The sequence below is a fragment of the Alosa alosa genome, chromosome 9 (genome assembly GCF_017589495.1).
Source record: "Alosa alosa isolate M-15738 ecotype Scorff River chromosome 9, AALO_Geno_1.1, whole genome shotgun sequence".
NCBI classification, from domain to species: Eukaryota; Metazoa; Chordata; class Actinopteri; order Clupeiformes; family Clupeidae; genus Alosa; species Alosa alosa.
In genome coordinates this window covers 5,523,737-5,539,864 of record NC_063197.1, presented here as the reverse complement: position 1 = coordinate 5,539,864, position 16,128 = coordinate 5,523,737, and the positions used below count along the sequence as shown (strand labels likewise).

At 43.9% G+C, this 16,128-nt stretch overlaps 1 protein-coding gene across 2 annotated transcripts in view; it reads left to right on the top strand.

Annotated features, from left to right (window-relative positions):
* The window catches only part of mcf2l2 (MCF.2 cell line derived transforming sequence-like 2), an 80,181-nt gene that overhangs the window by 59,029 nt on the left and 5,024 nt on the right, over positions 1-16,128 (top strand). Inside the window, exons 23-32 of one of the 2 annotated variants that reach the window (XM_048253447.1) lie at positions 8,087-8,179; positions 8,789-8,867; positions 10,445-10,499; positions 10,600-10,697; positions 12,385-12,471; positions 13,117-13,119; positions 13,874-13,960; positions 14,543-14,614; positions 15,305-15,391; positions 15,628-15,743. In XM_048253447.1, coding sequence (XP_048109404.1) covers positions 8,087-8,179; positions 8,789-8,867; positions 10,445-10,499; positions 10,600-10,697; positions 12,385-12,471; positions 13,117-13,119; positions 13,874-13,960; positions 14,543-14,614; positions 15,305-15,391; positions 15,628-15,743 — 777 coding nt within the window. Of the gene's footprint in view, positions 1-8,086; positions 8,180-8,788; positions 8,868-10,444; positions 10,500-10,599; positions 10,698-12,384; positions 12,472-13,116; positions 13,120-13,873; positions 13,961-14,542; positions 14,625-15,114; positions 15,129-15,304; positions 15,392-15,627; positions 15,744-16,128 lie in introns of both variants that reach the window. The other variant, XM_048253446.1, reaches the window with a different exon arrangement.

Here is a 16,128-nt window from a genome sequence, read left to right as displayed (position 1 = left end):
CACACACACACACACACACACACACTTATAAACAAAAGCAAACTCACATATGCACACACTCATTTACATGCACATGAGTTGCAGGAGTAGGAAATGGAGACAAGAATATGTATGTATGAAGAGAATATGCAGGAGTGAGAGGCGGTCATATTTTGTACCGCTATGTGGTACATCTAGTTTATTGCTGCCGTTACTTATGTTACTCTGTGGGTATTAGCTACAGAGGACCTGACACTTCAAATGCTGGCATATCGCGTCACATTTAAAATTAAGGTAACACTTTATTTTAATGTGTCGCTGTTACAGTGTACCTACCTAATTAGGTACAGTGGTACAACCTGTGTAACAACATGTACTATCAGGTACTATCATTGTACTTGCATAATGTATTTGTGAGTACCTACATATAGTTGTTACATTGTAATACTGAGTGCTTTTACAAAACTTTGCCAATTTGCCTAAATTTTCATCAGAGGCAAAGAGCTGACCTGAGACCTGCTGGATGGGGTAAATCGGGTCATGATAGATTTGATATACAAAGCATGCTTAGCTCCAGTCAAGGCCTCATTGTCTTCAGTACATGTAACAGCTGTGCTGCTACAACCTTGTTACTCTTTGATACAGTGGAATAAACCTATTACGTGTACCAGTTAATTACTTACATGTACATATGACATGTATGTTATGTCTTCGATGTCTTGGAACAGGTCTACTAATTCACTACGTAGTACATATATTAACTGTGTTGGTACACACTTATTGCTCTTTGATACAGTGGCATAAACCCATTAAAATGAAGTGTACCAGTTAAGTACTTACAATTACATATTACATGTATGTTGTGTCATTGGTGTCTTGGAACATGTCTGCCATTACCCTACATACTGTAGTACATGTATCAACTGTGTTGGTACACATTTATTACTCTTTTGATACAGTGGAATAAACCCATTAAAATAAAGTGTACCAGTTAAGTACTTACATCTACATATATACATCCTGTAATTGATGTGTTAAAATGTGTCTGCTGTTACACCACACAGTACATGTGAATTAGTAGACCTGTTCCAAGACAAGACCTGTTCCAGTTTATTCCACTGTATCAAAGAGTGACAAGTTTGTAGCAGCACAGCTGTTACATGTACACTGAAGACAATGAGGCCTTGACTGGAGCTAAGCATGCTTTGTATATCAAATCTATCATGACCCGATTTACCCCATCCAGCAGGTCTCAGGTCAGCTCTTTGCCTCTGATGAAAATGTAGGCAAATTGGCAAAGTTTTGTAAAAGCACTCAGTACCGGACAGACATAGAGGAGTATACAGACACTGTAACCTCTTACATCACCAAGTGCATCGATGATGTGACCCACACAAAAAAACATCATCTTTCACGGGCTAACTGGAAGCCATGGCTGACAGGGGATGTCCTCAGGCTGCTGAGGGCCAGAGACAAAGCCTACAGAGCTGGGGATGAAGCTGGCATGAAAACAGCGAGAGCCAACCTGTCCCGTGGCATCAAGGAAGCAAAAAAGGAATACACTCACAAGATAACCACCCACTTCAAAGACAGCAGGAACTCACAAAGCCTATGGCAGGGCATTCAGGTCCTCACGGACTACAAGCCCGCGCCACAGAGCTGTGAGAGCAACATCCCTCTGCTCAACAACCTGAACCGCTTCTTTGCTCGCTTTGAAGCACAAAACAGCACCTGCCCACAGAAGACCCATCCCCCCCCTACATGAGCAGCCCCTGTGCCTCTCTGCCGACAGCGTGAAGAGGACACTTGCTGCTATCAACACCAGAAGGCAACAGGTCCAGACAACATCCCAGGTCGCGGCGCTGAAGGACTGCGCAGGGAGCTTAAGGATGTCTTCACAGACATCTTTAACACTTCCCTGAAGCAAGCCATCGTCCCATCATGTTTCAAAGCTGCCACCATCATACCTGTGCCGAAGAAAACTGCTCCATCCTGCTTCAATGACTACCGCCCTGTGGCACTGACACCCATCATCATGAAGTGCTTTGAGCGGCTTGTCATGTCACATATCAAAGCCATTCTCCCCCACCCTGGACCCCTTCCAGTTTGCATACCGAGCCAAGCGGTCTACAGAGGATGCAATCTGCTCTGCCCATCCTCCCAGCCCTCACCCACCTGGAAAAAGAGACTCATATGTGAGATTGCTGTTTATAGACTTCAGTTCTGCATTCAACACCATAATACCACAACAACTCATCTGCAAACTCGACAAACTGGGACTCAGTACCTACCTCTGCAACTGGCTACTGGACTTCCTCTGTCAGAGGCCCCAAGTAGTACGTGTTGGCAACAATACCTCAAGCAGCATCACACTGAGCACAGGGGCCCCCCAAGGCTGCGTGCGTGCTCAGTCCGCTGCTCTTCACCCTGCTGACGATGACTGCACTGCAACCTACAGCAACAATCACATAGTGAAATTTGCTGACGACACAACTCTGGTGGGTCTCATCACCAAGGGCGACGAGACTCAATACAGGTTGGAGGTCGACCATCTGACCACGTGGTGCAGGGACAACAACCTCCTGCTCCTCCTTGTTGACTTCCTGAGAGGTCACACCCAACACCTGCCACTGACCATCGACGGTGCTGTGGTGGAGAGAGCGAGCAGCACCAAATTCCTGGGGGTGCACATCAGTGAAGACCTCTCCTGGACCACCAACACTGCATCACTGGCGAAAAGAGCTCAGCGCCGCCTGTACTTCCTGCGGAAACTCAGGCGAGCAAGTGCTCCACCAGCCATCATGACCACATTCTACCGAGGCACCATTGAGAGCATCCTCTCCAGCTGTATCGCTGTGTGGGGCGGAAGCTGCACTGAATACAACAGGAAAGCCCTGCAGCGCATAGTGAACACAGCTGGAAGGATCATTGGTGCTTCACTCCCCTCCCTGAAGGACATTTACACCACCCACCTCACCCGCAAGGCGACCAAAATTGTGAGTGATGCAAGTCACCCCGCTCACAATCTGTTTGATCTACTGCCCTCTGGGAAGAGGTACAGAAGCCTGCGCTCCCGCACTACCAGACTCACCAACAGCTTCATACACCAAGCTGTAAGGATGCTGAACTCTCTCCCTCCCTCCCCCCTCCACCCTCAGCTACATAACATCCTGGACATTGGACCCACAATGGCCGCCTGCACTACTCCACTTGCACACTTGTACACTTTACAACTTGGTGTTGTTGTCCTGAAAACACAACACTTCTGCTGCTCTTACATAACTTGCACCACTATGCCACTTTCTTTATTACTCAGGTCAAACAGAACTACCCAAGCCTCTTATTGGCCTGACTTTGCACTAGTTTTTTATTGACTGTCTATGCACAATTTCAACAAAATTTTGCTGCTCTTATTTTTCATTATTATATGTGCCCTCTTATTTACTTATTTACTTACTTTTTTGTTTACTTGAATGTTATGTTTGTCTGTGGCCTTAAAATTGGTAAAATATGTCTTGTCTTCACCATGGGATAGTGAGAAACGTAATTTCGATCTCTTTGTATGTCTGGAACATGTGAAGAAATTGACAATAAAGCTGACTTTGACTTTGACTTTGACTTTGAGTATTACAATGTAACAACTATATGTAGGTACTCACAAATACATTATGCAAGTACAATGATAGTACCTGATAGTACATGTTGTTACACAGGTTGTACCACTGTACCTAATTAGGTAAGTACACTGTAACAGCGACACATTAAAATAAAGTGTTACCAAAATTAAACTGTTAAGCAGACGTGAACGGCAGGCTGAACAGATCTGCAACAGAAGGAGGTTGCTATGTTAACTCCAGCTGCAAAGTCAGCCATCTTCACCAGCTAACACGATAATCCAGTTACTGTACAACAACAGTATGACAGTTACAGGAAGATAATCGCTCAGATTTTCGTTATTAGGCCACTTGAAAATAGGCTATGGCTAGGCTAATCACTGGAGGTATTTTATTTTATGTTTGTTTTGCTAATGGTTAGGCAAGGCCTCCCTGTGGTTTTGATCAACCTAATAATCTTTGAAATGTCAATTGTAAACACTAAGGTGAAATGCGTTGAAACTGACATGCCACCAGAACAGACGTTTTATAGGCTTTGAGGTATAATAAAGTCTCCAGTCTTGTCAATTCACATTATGTAACATCCAAAACGCACCATTAAAGGTTTTAAAAGCAAGAAAGTGGCACAATTTGGTGATCACACTTTACATTGATATAAATCAGCTTTGCACAGACACTATGGACATTGTCGCATCAACACTGTATGTGTAGCATAAACTTTTCCTATAAAACGTTATGGATGTGACATGGCCATGGAACTTGCTGACTTAAAAACAAAAGCCTTACAAATGTAAGGAGTTGTGCACTTAAAGGCAAGATGAGCATAGACATTGCTCTACCATTCCCTTGTCAATCTGGAATTTGCCAAATGGCACAATTTGTTTGAACCTTGGATCCATTTATCCACTTTTTTAAATATGTATAATATTACCATGTGAAAAATGTTGTTTCTGTATGGTTGCACACCATATTTATGATGTAAAAAGAGTGTAATTCTCCATCAAATTCAATCAGATCAGTTACAAACAATAAAATATAGACCTAAATGAAGATTTTAACAACAGTTCTATTTGCGTATGCACAACTTTTTTTTTCCATGGTAAGGATGACCTTTGCATGGAATTGCCCTATTGTTTTATTGGATATTGGATTATTGTATGATTTGTCTATTAATTTTTCTGAGTCATAGCAACTGATTGGAAACAAGTGCTCATCCTCACTCTAACATCCCACAAGAGATTACTCATCTCCCAAGCTCTTACTAGGAAGACTACTTCCATATCTGAACCATTACTCAGGCAACTGCAGTTGGCAATAGTGCTCTTAATCTGTTAACATCTGAGAAAAAACATCCTCTGACACCCCCCCCCAGCACATCTGCACCATTACTCATACCATTGATGTTTTTATTGTTATTACATTATTATTGTATACTCCCTTGCTTTCTGGATGTAATGGTTAATGCTTTTCTGTTCTCAATTCCTTTGAGACTCTGGTTACATCCTTTCCAGTTACTCCAGTGATATAATTTACACCTCCTTGCCACCCAACTTTGTGGGTGATTCATGTTTTATGAATGTGCTTTTTTCAGTACAGCACAGTCATAAAAAACATGGACACACCTTGTGTTCGTAATCTTTTACAGATGACTAGATCATCTATTAATCATGTAGACATTTGTTGTGCACAGAAATAAATAAGCTGTGGATGCCTCATGTACAGAAAGGAGAATTTTGACCCCTCAGAATAGTGAGACTAAAGGATGTCAAACATACAGTCAAATTAATGCTGCCTTTAAGGGTTTGTTGTTCCATGTTCGGCAATCATATATACGATGTGTCTTGCATTTATACCCTGGTTGGAAATCAAATAACAGAGTATTTTTTTAAAAAAAAAGACTATATATTTGGAATAAATGGTCTGTTAAAGACGGTGGTGTTATGTAATTCTGGAAAATCAGCCCCAAACAGAAATGAAAGTAACACATTGTAGAAATTCTCCATATCAATTTTCAATGTTTCTGGTACCGTGTAGCATTAATGGGGTACCCAGTGAATCAAGAGCTGATGAAAAGGGCCAGAACAACAAAGCTACATAGTACGTAGTACCATGCGTTCCAGGCGCACACTACTACTGACAAAGATACAGTTCCTCTTGTTATAAGTTATAAGAAAATGTAAGTTCGAGGAAATTACCAGTGCATGAAAATGCAAAACATATATTTACTTAAAATGCAAAACAAACTTTTATTGGGAAACAGTTGTGGGCAGACGAAACAGTTGGCAGGAGTCATAGTTGAAATGGCTGAATAGTTAAATAGTTGAGTAGTTTAAATAGTTAAATTATTTAATAGTGAATTATAGTAGTTAGGACTTTTATTTTGAAGGACTTTTATTTTGTGGGCAGAGGAAACAGTTGAACAGGATCTGTAGTCTTAAGAGAGCCAGATTGGATGCTTAAAGCCTGAGACAGAGTAGATAGTTTACAAGTTGAATGTAGATAGTGTAATGGATGTTGATAGACAGAACGTTTATTGGATGTTGATAGGCAGGTTGGGTTTAATGGGTGGATGAGTGAATGGTTCGAAGAAGATGGATGGATAAAAAGTTGGATGAAATGTGCCTTATATCCCTGTAGAATGGAGAGGCACAGAGACAGTTGGCCTAGTTGAGCAGAAAGCAGTTGATACAGGTGCAGTCAGCTTAATTGACTCTTTGAGGGGGCCTAGTTGAGCAGCTGGCCGTTGATACAGGTGCAAATCAATTTAATTAGCCCACTGTGATGTCATAGTGCCAATACAAAGTCTATGGGGAAAAATAAGCTTGATTTCTGTTAATATTTCAAAAAGTATAAAGTTTACAGAAACGAAAAGTATTTTGCACAGATGTCATTTTCAAGACCTACGTTACAAAGTTTGAACGAAGTTTCTAGGTTAAACGGTTGAAGCTGAATTAGATGCAGAAATTTTGGGAAGAAGAAGAAGAAGAAGACTTTGGATAATAGAACAGTGCATTTGCATTCACCGTAATTAGTTTAAAGCCATTATCTTAAGGTATAATAACCACATTAGGTTGTTATTTTAAGTGGTCATGTCAATTTGAATCTTTCTAGATTTAATAATCATATTCTTCATAATCTGTTATTACATGGCTCTTTATAATGCTGTAGAATGCTCCATTCACTTGATGTTCGGAGGTCTGATCATTTTGTATGACAGACAATACATGGGTATTGGTGGGTCTCATCACCAAGGGCGACAAGACTCAATACAGGATGGAGGTCGACCTTCTGACCACGTGGTGCAGGGACAACAACCTCCTGCTGAACGTCAGCAAGACCAAGGAGATTGTTGTTGACTTCGGAGGAGAGCTGTCACTGCCTGCACACACCTGCCACTGACCATCGACGGTGCTGTGGTGGAGAGAGTGAGCAGCACCAAATTCCTGGGGGTGCACATCAGTGAAGACCTCTCCTGGACCACCAACACTGCATCACTGGCGAAGAAAGCTCAGCGGCGCCTGTACTTCCTGCGGAAACTCAGGCGAGCAAGTGCTCCACCAGCCATCATGACCACATTCTACCGAGGCACCATTGAGAGCATACAACAGGAAAGCCCTGCAGCGCATAGTGAACACAGCTGCACAACATGCACATCCACCCCGCTCACAATTTGTTTGATCCACTGCCCTCTGGGAAGAGGTACAGAAGCCTGCGCTCCCGCACCACCAGACTCACCAACAGCTTCATACACCAGGCTGTTAGGATGCTGAACTCTCTCCCCCCTCTCCCCCCTCCACCCTCAGCCACATAACATCCTGGACTTTTGGACCCACAATGGCTGCCTTGCACTACTCCACTTGCACTACTCCACTTGTACACTTGCACACTTTGCAACTTGTTGTTGTTGTCCTGTGTCCTGAAAACACTTCTGAACACACTTCTGCTGCTCTTACATAACTTGCACCACTATGCCACTTGCATACTTAGGTCAAACAGAACTACCTCAGCCATTTATTGGCCTGACTTTTGCACTATTATATTGACTGTCTACTGTATGCACAATTGCACAATTTCAACCCATTTTTGCTGCTCTTATTTCTTCACTGTATGTGCCTTCTTATTTACTTTTTATATTGTTTAATTGAATGTTATGTTTTGTCTGTGGACCTAATTGGTAAAATGTCTTGTCTCCATCTTGGGATAGTGGGAAACGTAATTTTGATCTCTTTGTATGTCTTGACATGTGAAGAAATTGACAATAAAGCAGACTTTGAGACTTTGACTTTGACTTTGATACATTACCCCTTAATGCCATCCATTGGCATTTTTGGAAATAAGGGAATATCAATGTGGGCTGTATACTGACTAAAGGAGCATTCCACCTCAGGAAAAAGGAATGATGAACTTTGCCTTCATGTGATGTGTGAGCTGTCATTTTTCAGCATTAGTCATTAGTGTAACTGACATTTGTGTGTCTGTTCCTGATTTCATAGATGAGTGCAGTTGGTATCACAGAGAATGTGAAGGGTGACATAAAGAAGTTTGAAGTGTGGTACAATGGGCGAGAGGAAGTTTACATCATTCAGGTATGTGGTCAATGCCCTTTGCAATTCACTGAAACACGGGTTTTGAAATGGAACACCAGAAGATTTTGAGTTCAATCAAGGGCTACCAACAATGTGCCCCTGAGCATTGCACTTAACCCCAAGTTCTGTAAGTCACTTTGGATAAGAGCATCTGCTTAATAACAAATAATGTAATGCAATGCAAACTGAATTAGCTATCAATTGAGGAGGAAGAAGAAGCCAGTTGTCCCCTTTACATATATGTATGTATATATTACAGTAAATTAAGCTAATTTATTCCAACTAAAATGGGCACAAACTAAATTCTTATTCAGTATGGGCCATTTGGTCAAGAGCAGTTATTTTTTTGTATTGTCAAGCATTGAAATTGAGGCATTCAATTATGGAATTTTGTATGATGTAAGTATTAGGTTAGTTATGAGCTTATGGTGATATGCTATTCCTATAGTTGACCACTGGAGAGCAGTGTTGACTTGTGGAGTGGTAGACAGTACTATGTTAGAGACTGCACTGAAAGATCTCTGTGTGTGTGTGTGTGTGTGTGTGTGTGTGTGTGTGTGTGTGTGTGTGTGCGCGCACGCCTGTCTGCTTGTGTTGGTGCCATTCCAGGCCCCTTCCATGGATGTGAAGAGTATGTGGGTGTCGGAAATCCGCAAAGTGTTGACGTGTCAGCTGGAGGCGTGCAGAGGTAAGAAGTTCCCAGCAGGGGGCACTGTTAGGCACAACCCCACCCTCACTCTTCACACTGTCTCACACACATTCCAGCTTGCCAACATGCAGGTATTCCCCACCCCATCCTCTTTGGGGCCTGGGTGGAGCCGCATCTGTGAGAGCGTGTGCTGTGACTTTGCCAGTGTGTGCAGGGAGGAAGGGTTCACGGAGAGGTAAAAATGGCTGGAGGAGGCCTCTCAGAGTGAGACCCACCACCCCACACCTCCACACACCACACACACACACACACACACACACACACACACACACACACACTCACACGCACCTCCACACAAAGGATTCTGCTTCTGACAGCAAGCAGTGGGACAGCCCCGCTCTGCTCTGAGGCGGCCAGCCAAACAGCTGGCCTCGGTGTGCTGCTGTTTCCAGAAAGGGGGCAGCGTGTTCACAGTGGTGTGGGTGGGAGTGTATAGTCTGTCTGTCTCTGTCTGGTGCCCGGGAAAGGGAGGCTTTTTTGAGTGTGCTATTACTATGTATTTTAGTATATGTGTGGCTATGTGTACTCGGAGTGTGTGTGTGTGTGGTAAGGTGTGGTATGTACCCAAAATGTGCACTGAAGTTTGGATGTGCATGTTGTGCAGGTGTTTGCATGCCCTCTGCACCGCTTTTGTCGTGATCCTCACTACAAGTCATGGAGTGCTTTTGCATTTGGTGCATACACACCTCAGGCCATGAAGTTGCTTGCTAGGCACGTGTTAAGTACACAGATACACTAACACACATGGCAAGGCAGTAAACACACACACACACCTTCAGATGCTAACATATGCAATACCACACCCACATTCATCCACCTGTAAATACACAAAAACAAATGTGTATGCCCACACACACACACACCCAAACAAAAACACACACACACAATCGCACACAGTAGCAGCTGTCTGCTGAATAAACCAGTGGGTGGCTTCGGGGAAACAAGAGCTTCAGGGACCGGCGGGCTGAGAGCCAGACCACAACAAAGTCTCTGTCTTTCCCCCCAGTGATCCGCCGACATAGACAAGCCTCACCGCTGTTCCTCTCTGCATTCCCCCCTGTTCCACATGTCACATCCATCCAGCTGTACATGGAGAGGTGACATCTCCCCATCCGATCTCACACCCCCCCCTGCAGGGACTTCGGGGTATTACGCCATGTCCGCACAATTCACTCTGTGTGTGTGTGTGTGTGTGTGCGTGTGCCTGGGCTCCGGTGCACTGCGGCATTCAGGGCTCTTAGCAGCGCTCAAGACTTGAATGACGTTTTATTTTTTATTTATTTATTTTATTTATTTTTTTTCACGGTCAGTAACCACTGTGAAAATCGTTCTTCTGAGTCAGAGATATCAAACGGTCCCAACACTTTGATTTTTTTTGACGGATGTCAAGCAAACTCGGAGGAGCACAAAGAGGAGAAAAACCTACAGAGGGGGCCTCATTAATGTGGAGCAAGAGACAGGGGCGGGGGCAGGTAGGGGGGCGGGTGGGAGAGCCAGAAAATGTAGGCTACAATCCAGGCAGACTAACTGTGTCTTATGTCTTTTTTTTTGCACAGAGGCGAGTCAACTTCATCAAAGAATCTCAGAAAACATTTACCATGCTCCCATGAGGTAGGGTGCCTTATGTGTGTGTGTGAATAAATTGGCCATCTAGTGTGATGAGCTGCACAGAGGTATTGATGAGTGAGTACTGACATGCGTTGTCTTCCAGAAACACACACAAGATGGCCCTCAGACAGTCTGATTCCTCTAGTCCAGAGACCGGCTTCAGGCGCAGTAACCCTAGCCCCAACATGCGACAGAAAAGAGGTAAGCCTTGAGCTTGCATATACATATGTATACACACACAGCATGCATGAACACACGCAGGGACACAGGCACAAACACACACACACACACACACACACACACACACACACACACACACACACACACACACACATAATCACTACACAACTGCTTTTGCCCTGGAAACCTTCAGACATAAATTGCATATCTCCAGGCAGATACGTTATTATCCGTGCTCAGACCTCAGCTCCCTCTCTGACGCCTGAGTTTTAACATGACCGTACCCCCCTGGGTACCATTGCTCCAACAGGTACCATTTCACATGGTAGCATAATGCAGGTAGTGTGAGATGTCGCAGTGGGGCTGAGACGTCTTGATAGAGAAGTGTCTAATAAGATACAGGCTAAAGGGGGGCTTTAAACAGAGAGCGTCAGGTCTTTCAAGTTGCCGTGTTAAGGGAAAAAAGTGCAAAGCGTCAGCGAGACAACCCGGTGATCTGTCTTAACCCCCCCTGCACAGGGAGCCGACAGACACCCCAGCATCTTACCTTTAGGGACCCCATCTCCATATAATAACCAGAGTGACAGGTTAAGTTCCTAAGTAAGAGCATTGGAGGTTTCCCCCCTTCCCCCATCTCCCGCCCCCAGAACCAAAAGTTTAATGCTGATCAGCACTTTGAAGTGGGCTGTAATTTTCTTCTTTGTTTGAGGGTGTTAACTGAACTTAATGCTCTAGTTAATGCCGCCGTCCTCAGATCCTAAAAGGAACAGCCGAAGGATACAATCCTATATAGAGGACACATAATAATGACCCAGAATCAATGTAAACGTTGCTCATTATGCTGTTTTTTACATCAAGGCCAAGGTAGATAACACTAACCATTAGTACTGAGTGTTTGATATTATTTGTCTTTATTGTACAACCTATGTCATGGGATGAGTGATGAGATGACATAGACAGGCAGATGATATTATTTAACACATAGACAGGCAGATTATATTATTTAACACATAGACAGGTGGATAATAGTATTTACATATTTACCCCAGGACCAGACTAACCTACTGGGGGACGAACAACACGTATACCAAGGGTGTGCTGATGCTGATGTGAATGTGTGAATGCATCTTGTGAACGTGTGAATTCTGGTCATACCGCACTCTTTTAAACATAGAGGTGATAATTAGACAATTGTTATTTTTAACATTTCCCTTATGAGAGGTATTGTTAGAGGTAAAAGTTGAAATTGGCTTGATGAAAGTTGTTTTCAAACTTTTTTACTTTATGCATTGATATGAATATGAATATGTGGCAATGGTTATGCTCACTAGAATTGTATTTGAGTTTTTATTGTGATATGAACCTGCATAGAGAATAATGCCTGCATAATGCATAATGTCCAGATGGAAAGGCGGATTGTATGTTGGTTAACTTGAAAGGCGGATAAAGGATGAATTTAGCCCTCAGACATGGAAGGGAAGGCTGGAATGCTTGGTTGGAAGGCATGATGGATGGCTTGCTTTTCAGATTTTTAAGACACACTGAACAGTTTTGGAGTGAACTGCCACACACACAGAGAACCTGCACTTTCATCTCCAAGGTCCCTCTGCAGGTTCCCCACTATCTGCTCTTTCATCTCCAGGTGTCCTGTCCCCTCCCTCCGCTAGCTTCATCAGTGTCCTGTCCCAACACTTATCCTGACGGCCAGCACTATCCACCCGCACAACACCCTCTGCTCTCGCTAAAAAGCGCTTCACCTTACAGCGCCTGTCCAACCGCAGATCCCTTCCCGCAGGTAACCCCGTAGCCATGTTTCCTCATACCTCATCGATCCCCACCTCCTCCTCCTCCTCCTCCTCCTCCTCCTACATCTCTGTCTTCTGTGTGTCACGTACCACCACCCTCTGTCCTGACGTGACGTGACGTGACCTTGGGAAAGGTCTCCATTGAAGGAGGATTCATAGATACCCTCTCGACCAGCATTGATCTCTCTGTCACCCCATGTCCCGGCTGTTGTTGCATTGACTATCGAGGCATTGAATTTCATTTGGTCCGACAGAGCTTTTTGTCACAGTGCAGTCCTTGTCATCATTAAACCGGTCTAGGAGCCAGTAAGCTGCAGGGTGAAAGGGAAAGTATTGGCCGGCAAAAGAGATACTGGAGTTGATGTGATGGCTGAAGTCTTTCAGCCCAACAAAATGTCAGGTCGTAGTTTTTCATTGTCTTGTTATATAGCTTGTGACATTTCAGAAACTATTCGGAATTACTGAAAAAGATGTTTTGATTCAACGTTTCAAAGAGGTTTATTAGTCTAGATGGAATTGGAGGCCGCCGAAACAGTCTAAATTATAATGTAAGCATATTTTAAATATTTGACCTTTTGTCTCATCGCTTCCATTCTGAGGGAGTGAAATTGCATTACCTGAATTTCAGTCTGAAGCAGGTTTGAGATTAAACACATACCTCTGAGGTATATTTGTTGATAGCAGAGCTATTCAGAACCTCTTTGAAGGAAATAAAATGTGTATTTGGAATTAAAGGGGGTTATGTCCTTACAGTTACTGGAAGTGGTATCTGTTTTCTGTCAGTGGCACCACAAACTGCCATTGAGAGCACTTTTGGTGAATGCGGACTAGCTGAGGTTTCTGTTGAGAAATGTGCACACAGGCAGGTTTGTGGTCGTGTCCGCGCCGGGCCTGCAGAGCCTGTGGCTGTCTGTGAACTTCAGCTGTCGGCTGCTTTCATCTCGTTAGCATAGCCCTGCCATTGATTTTCCCATCGGCGCCTGTGAAGTGGCTCCGCGTGGCCGAGTGCGCGCTATTTGTCTTTATCATCCCCCCACTTTCTCTGTGTCCTCCCTCCATCTAATGCGTCAGTCTCCCTGTTGACCATCCGGCTGTTCATGGTCCCTAAATAAAATGAATTAATAAACTTAAGCCGCATGGTGTTAGCAGAAATCATCAGCCTCTGCTTATTGGCAGCTTACACACACAACAGAGATCGATACGCGGGGACCAGAAAAAGGCTGAATCCTGGAGGCTATTGCTCCCATCGCTCCTGCCATTTATTAGTGTTTGTCTCTCATCGCTCTTCCCTCTCTCCCTCTCCTCCCTCACTCACTCACTCTCCTTTCCCCTCTCCTCCAGTCATCTTTTCAGCCATACTAATTGCTAACCTCTGCCTGCCTCTCACTCCAGAACCTGCACCCAAGGAGATGGAGGTTCCTCGCCGCTTCTCTCTAGTCTCCTCTGTTAGTGCCTCTACCGCCACACGCGTCACCAAAGGTATCTGGTCGCGCGGACCTCTGGTGTCCTTGCTCTCCTCCTCCTCTGCTCACACTGTCCTTATAAAACTGACATAAGCAGGCGCAGAAAGGTTAGCGGCGGCGCAGTCAGGGAGAAGGTGAGGGAAGGAGAGAGGGGGAGTCCACTCTGACATGCCTACGAGAAGGAAATAAAAGCCCATTTTCTCGACAAGTCCTGTGCATTAGGGCTCCTTTATGATTTATGAAATGACGGAAATAAAATCTGTGAGCTTCCTCTCCGAAAAAAAAATCTCAAACTTCAGAAATGTCATTGAATATTTAAAAGAAATCTCATCAGTGATAAACGGAGAACGTTAGGCTCCTGACATTTTGAATAGTGCACGCCATTGGGAGCTGCCTTGTACGCGGTAGCTATTTGAGTTCCGATGAATTTTTCTATGGGTGATGAAAACAAAAAAATGCATTTTAGAAGCGTGTCTCTCCTTCCCCTCTCCTCTTCTGATATATTCATAACTTTAGAGTGGCATGAGAAGCTTTCAGTTCACTCTCTAATCCTCCTTGTCAATATGGCTTACATTTATGTATTCACTGCTTTATCCAGGTCGACTCTCTTCTAGCCTTAGATCCAAGAGACATGAGATTAAGAGTGACCCCACACCACTAGGTTATGAAGGTACTGCTTTGTGTTTGCGGATGGTGCATGTCATGCCTTAGAGATACAGAGAGAGAGATGGGAGAGGATGTGTTATTGTGAGTCTGTGTGCAAAAATGAAAAAAAAAATCCCTTGTTTTCCCTCTTGCTTGTTTTTAAGCATGTTAAAAATGGTTTGCTTGGAACATTCCTGCATGGTTCATTTCATAAACAGAGTGACCTGATGCGACCTGCTGATGGGTGGGAGGAGGGGTGAATCTGACACTTGTGTTTTTAATGATTGTCTTTCAATCGATATTTCTGACAATATGAAGAAGCAACTGACAGCCCTAGGGAAAACACAGGGCATCTGGTCACCCTCGCGTTTTCAGTTGATGATGTTGGTGATGTGTGGTGATGTGCTTTTGGAATGGCGTGATTGCTTTTTTATTTGGAGTGTGATTACTGCATGGTACCCTGTGCTGTTTTCATCCGCATGATGAGGAGAAATCAGTTACTGAAAGGGGTTTGATTTATTTCAGTTTCAGAAAGCAAAGCTTTATGTGTTTGTGTACGTGTGTGTTCTGCAGCCTTTTTCTGTTTGGCAAAGATTGCATGTGAGTGTGTGTGTGTGTAGGGGTTGTAAACTGCACATGTTCTGTGTTTGGTGAAGCACTTGTGGCAGCTTGTCAGGATATCTCTGCTGTGTATAAAGCCTTCATTTTCTCTCAGATGTACATGGGGGTGTGCCAGTCCCAAGCAAACAAAAAGGTACCACAAGTACCAACTCAGCTGTGCCTAGATCCACCTCCCAGCCAGGTAAACGTCTAAAAGAAGCAAGGACCTTTCTTGTGTGTTGGTGAGGTGTCCTTGTGGAAGTGTTGGTATATGTGACTCGAGGTTCCTGGATGAACTGGGTTATATTTTGGGGAGACCATTTTGAAACGTGCATCTGATTTCAGACATATCCTTTTACAGTTATTATTTTTTGTGTGTTTGCCAACAGTGTAATTCCTTTTTATAACCACTCCTGCACCTATGTGGCCTTTTTTTAGGATGGACCCAGCGGCGCTTGCCCTCAATGGACACAGAAGATTTTGAAACCATACCATCAAGTGCGGAGGAACTCTCCAACTCATCTGACGGTGAAGAGGAGCGAAATAACAAAAATGTACGTTCCGTTAAATGAGTCCATGCATGTGTATGTGTGTGTGTGTGTGTGTGTGTGTGTATGTGTATGCCTGTGTGTGTGTGTGTGTATGCCTGTGTGTGTGTGTGTGTGTGTGTGTGTGTGTGTGTGTGTGTGTGTGTGCTTGTGTGTATGTGTCCGTGCACTCACCATAGCGCTTTTGAGTCATCCCAATCCCTTCCGAAAAGACTTTCTCAGGGTAATTATTTCCCAGCAGCACTGATCCTCATTATCATGAGCCGAGGACTTGACATTTAAAAGACAAAAAAAGGAAAGGGATTAGCCTGGTGTTGCTTTATCTCCGCCGCTTTAAACTCCCAGCATTTCACTTTCTATTACAATCTGTCTGATGTGTGAGAGTAGGAGA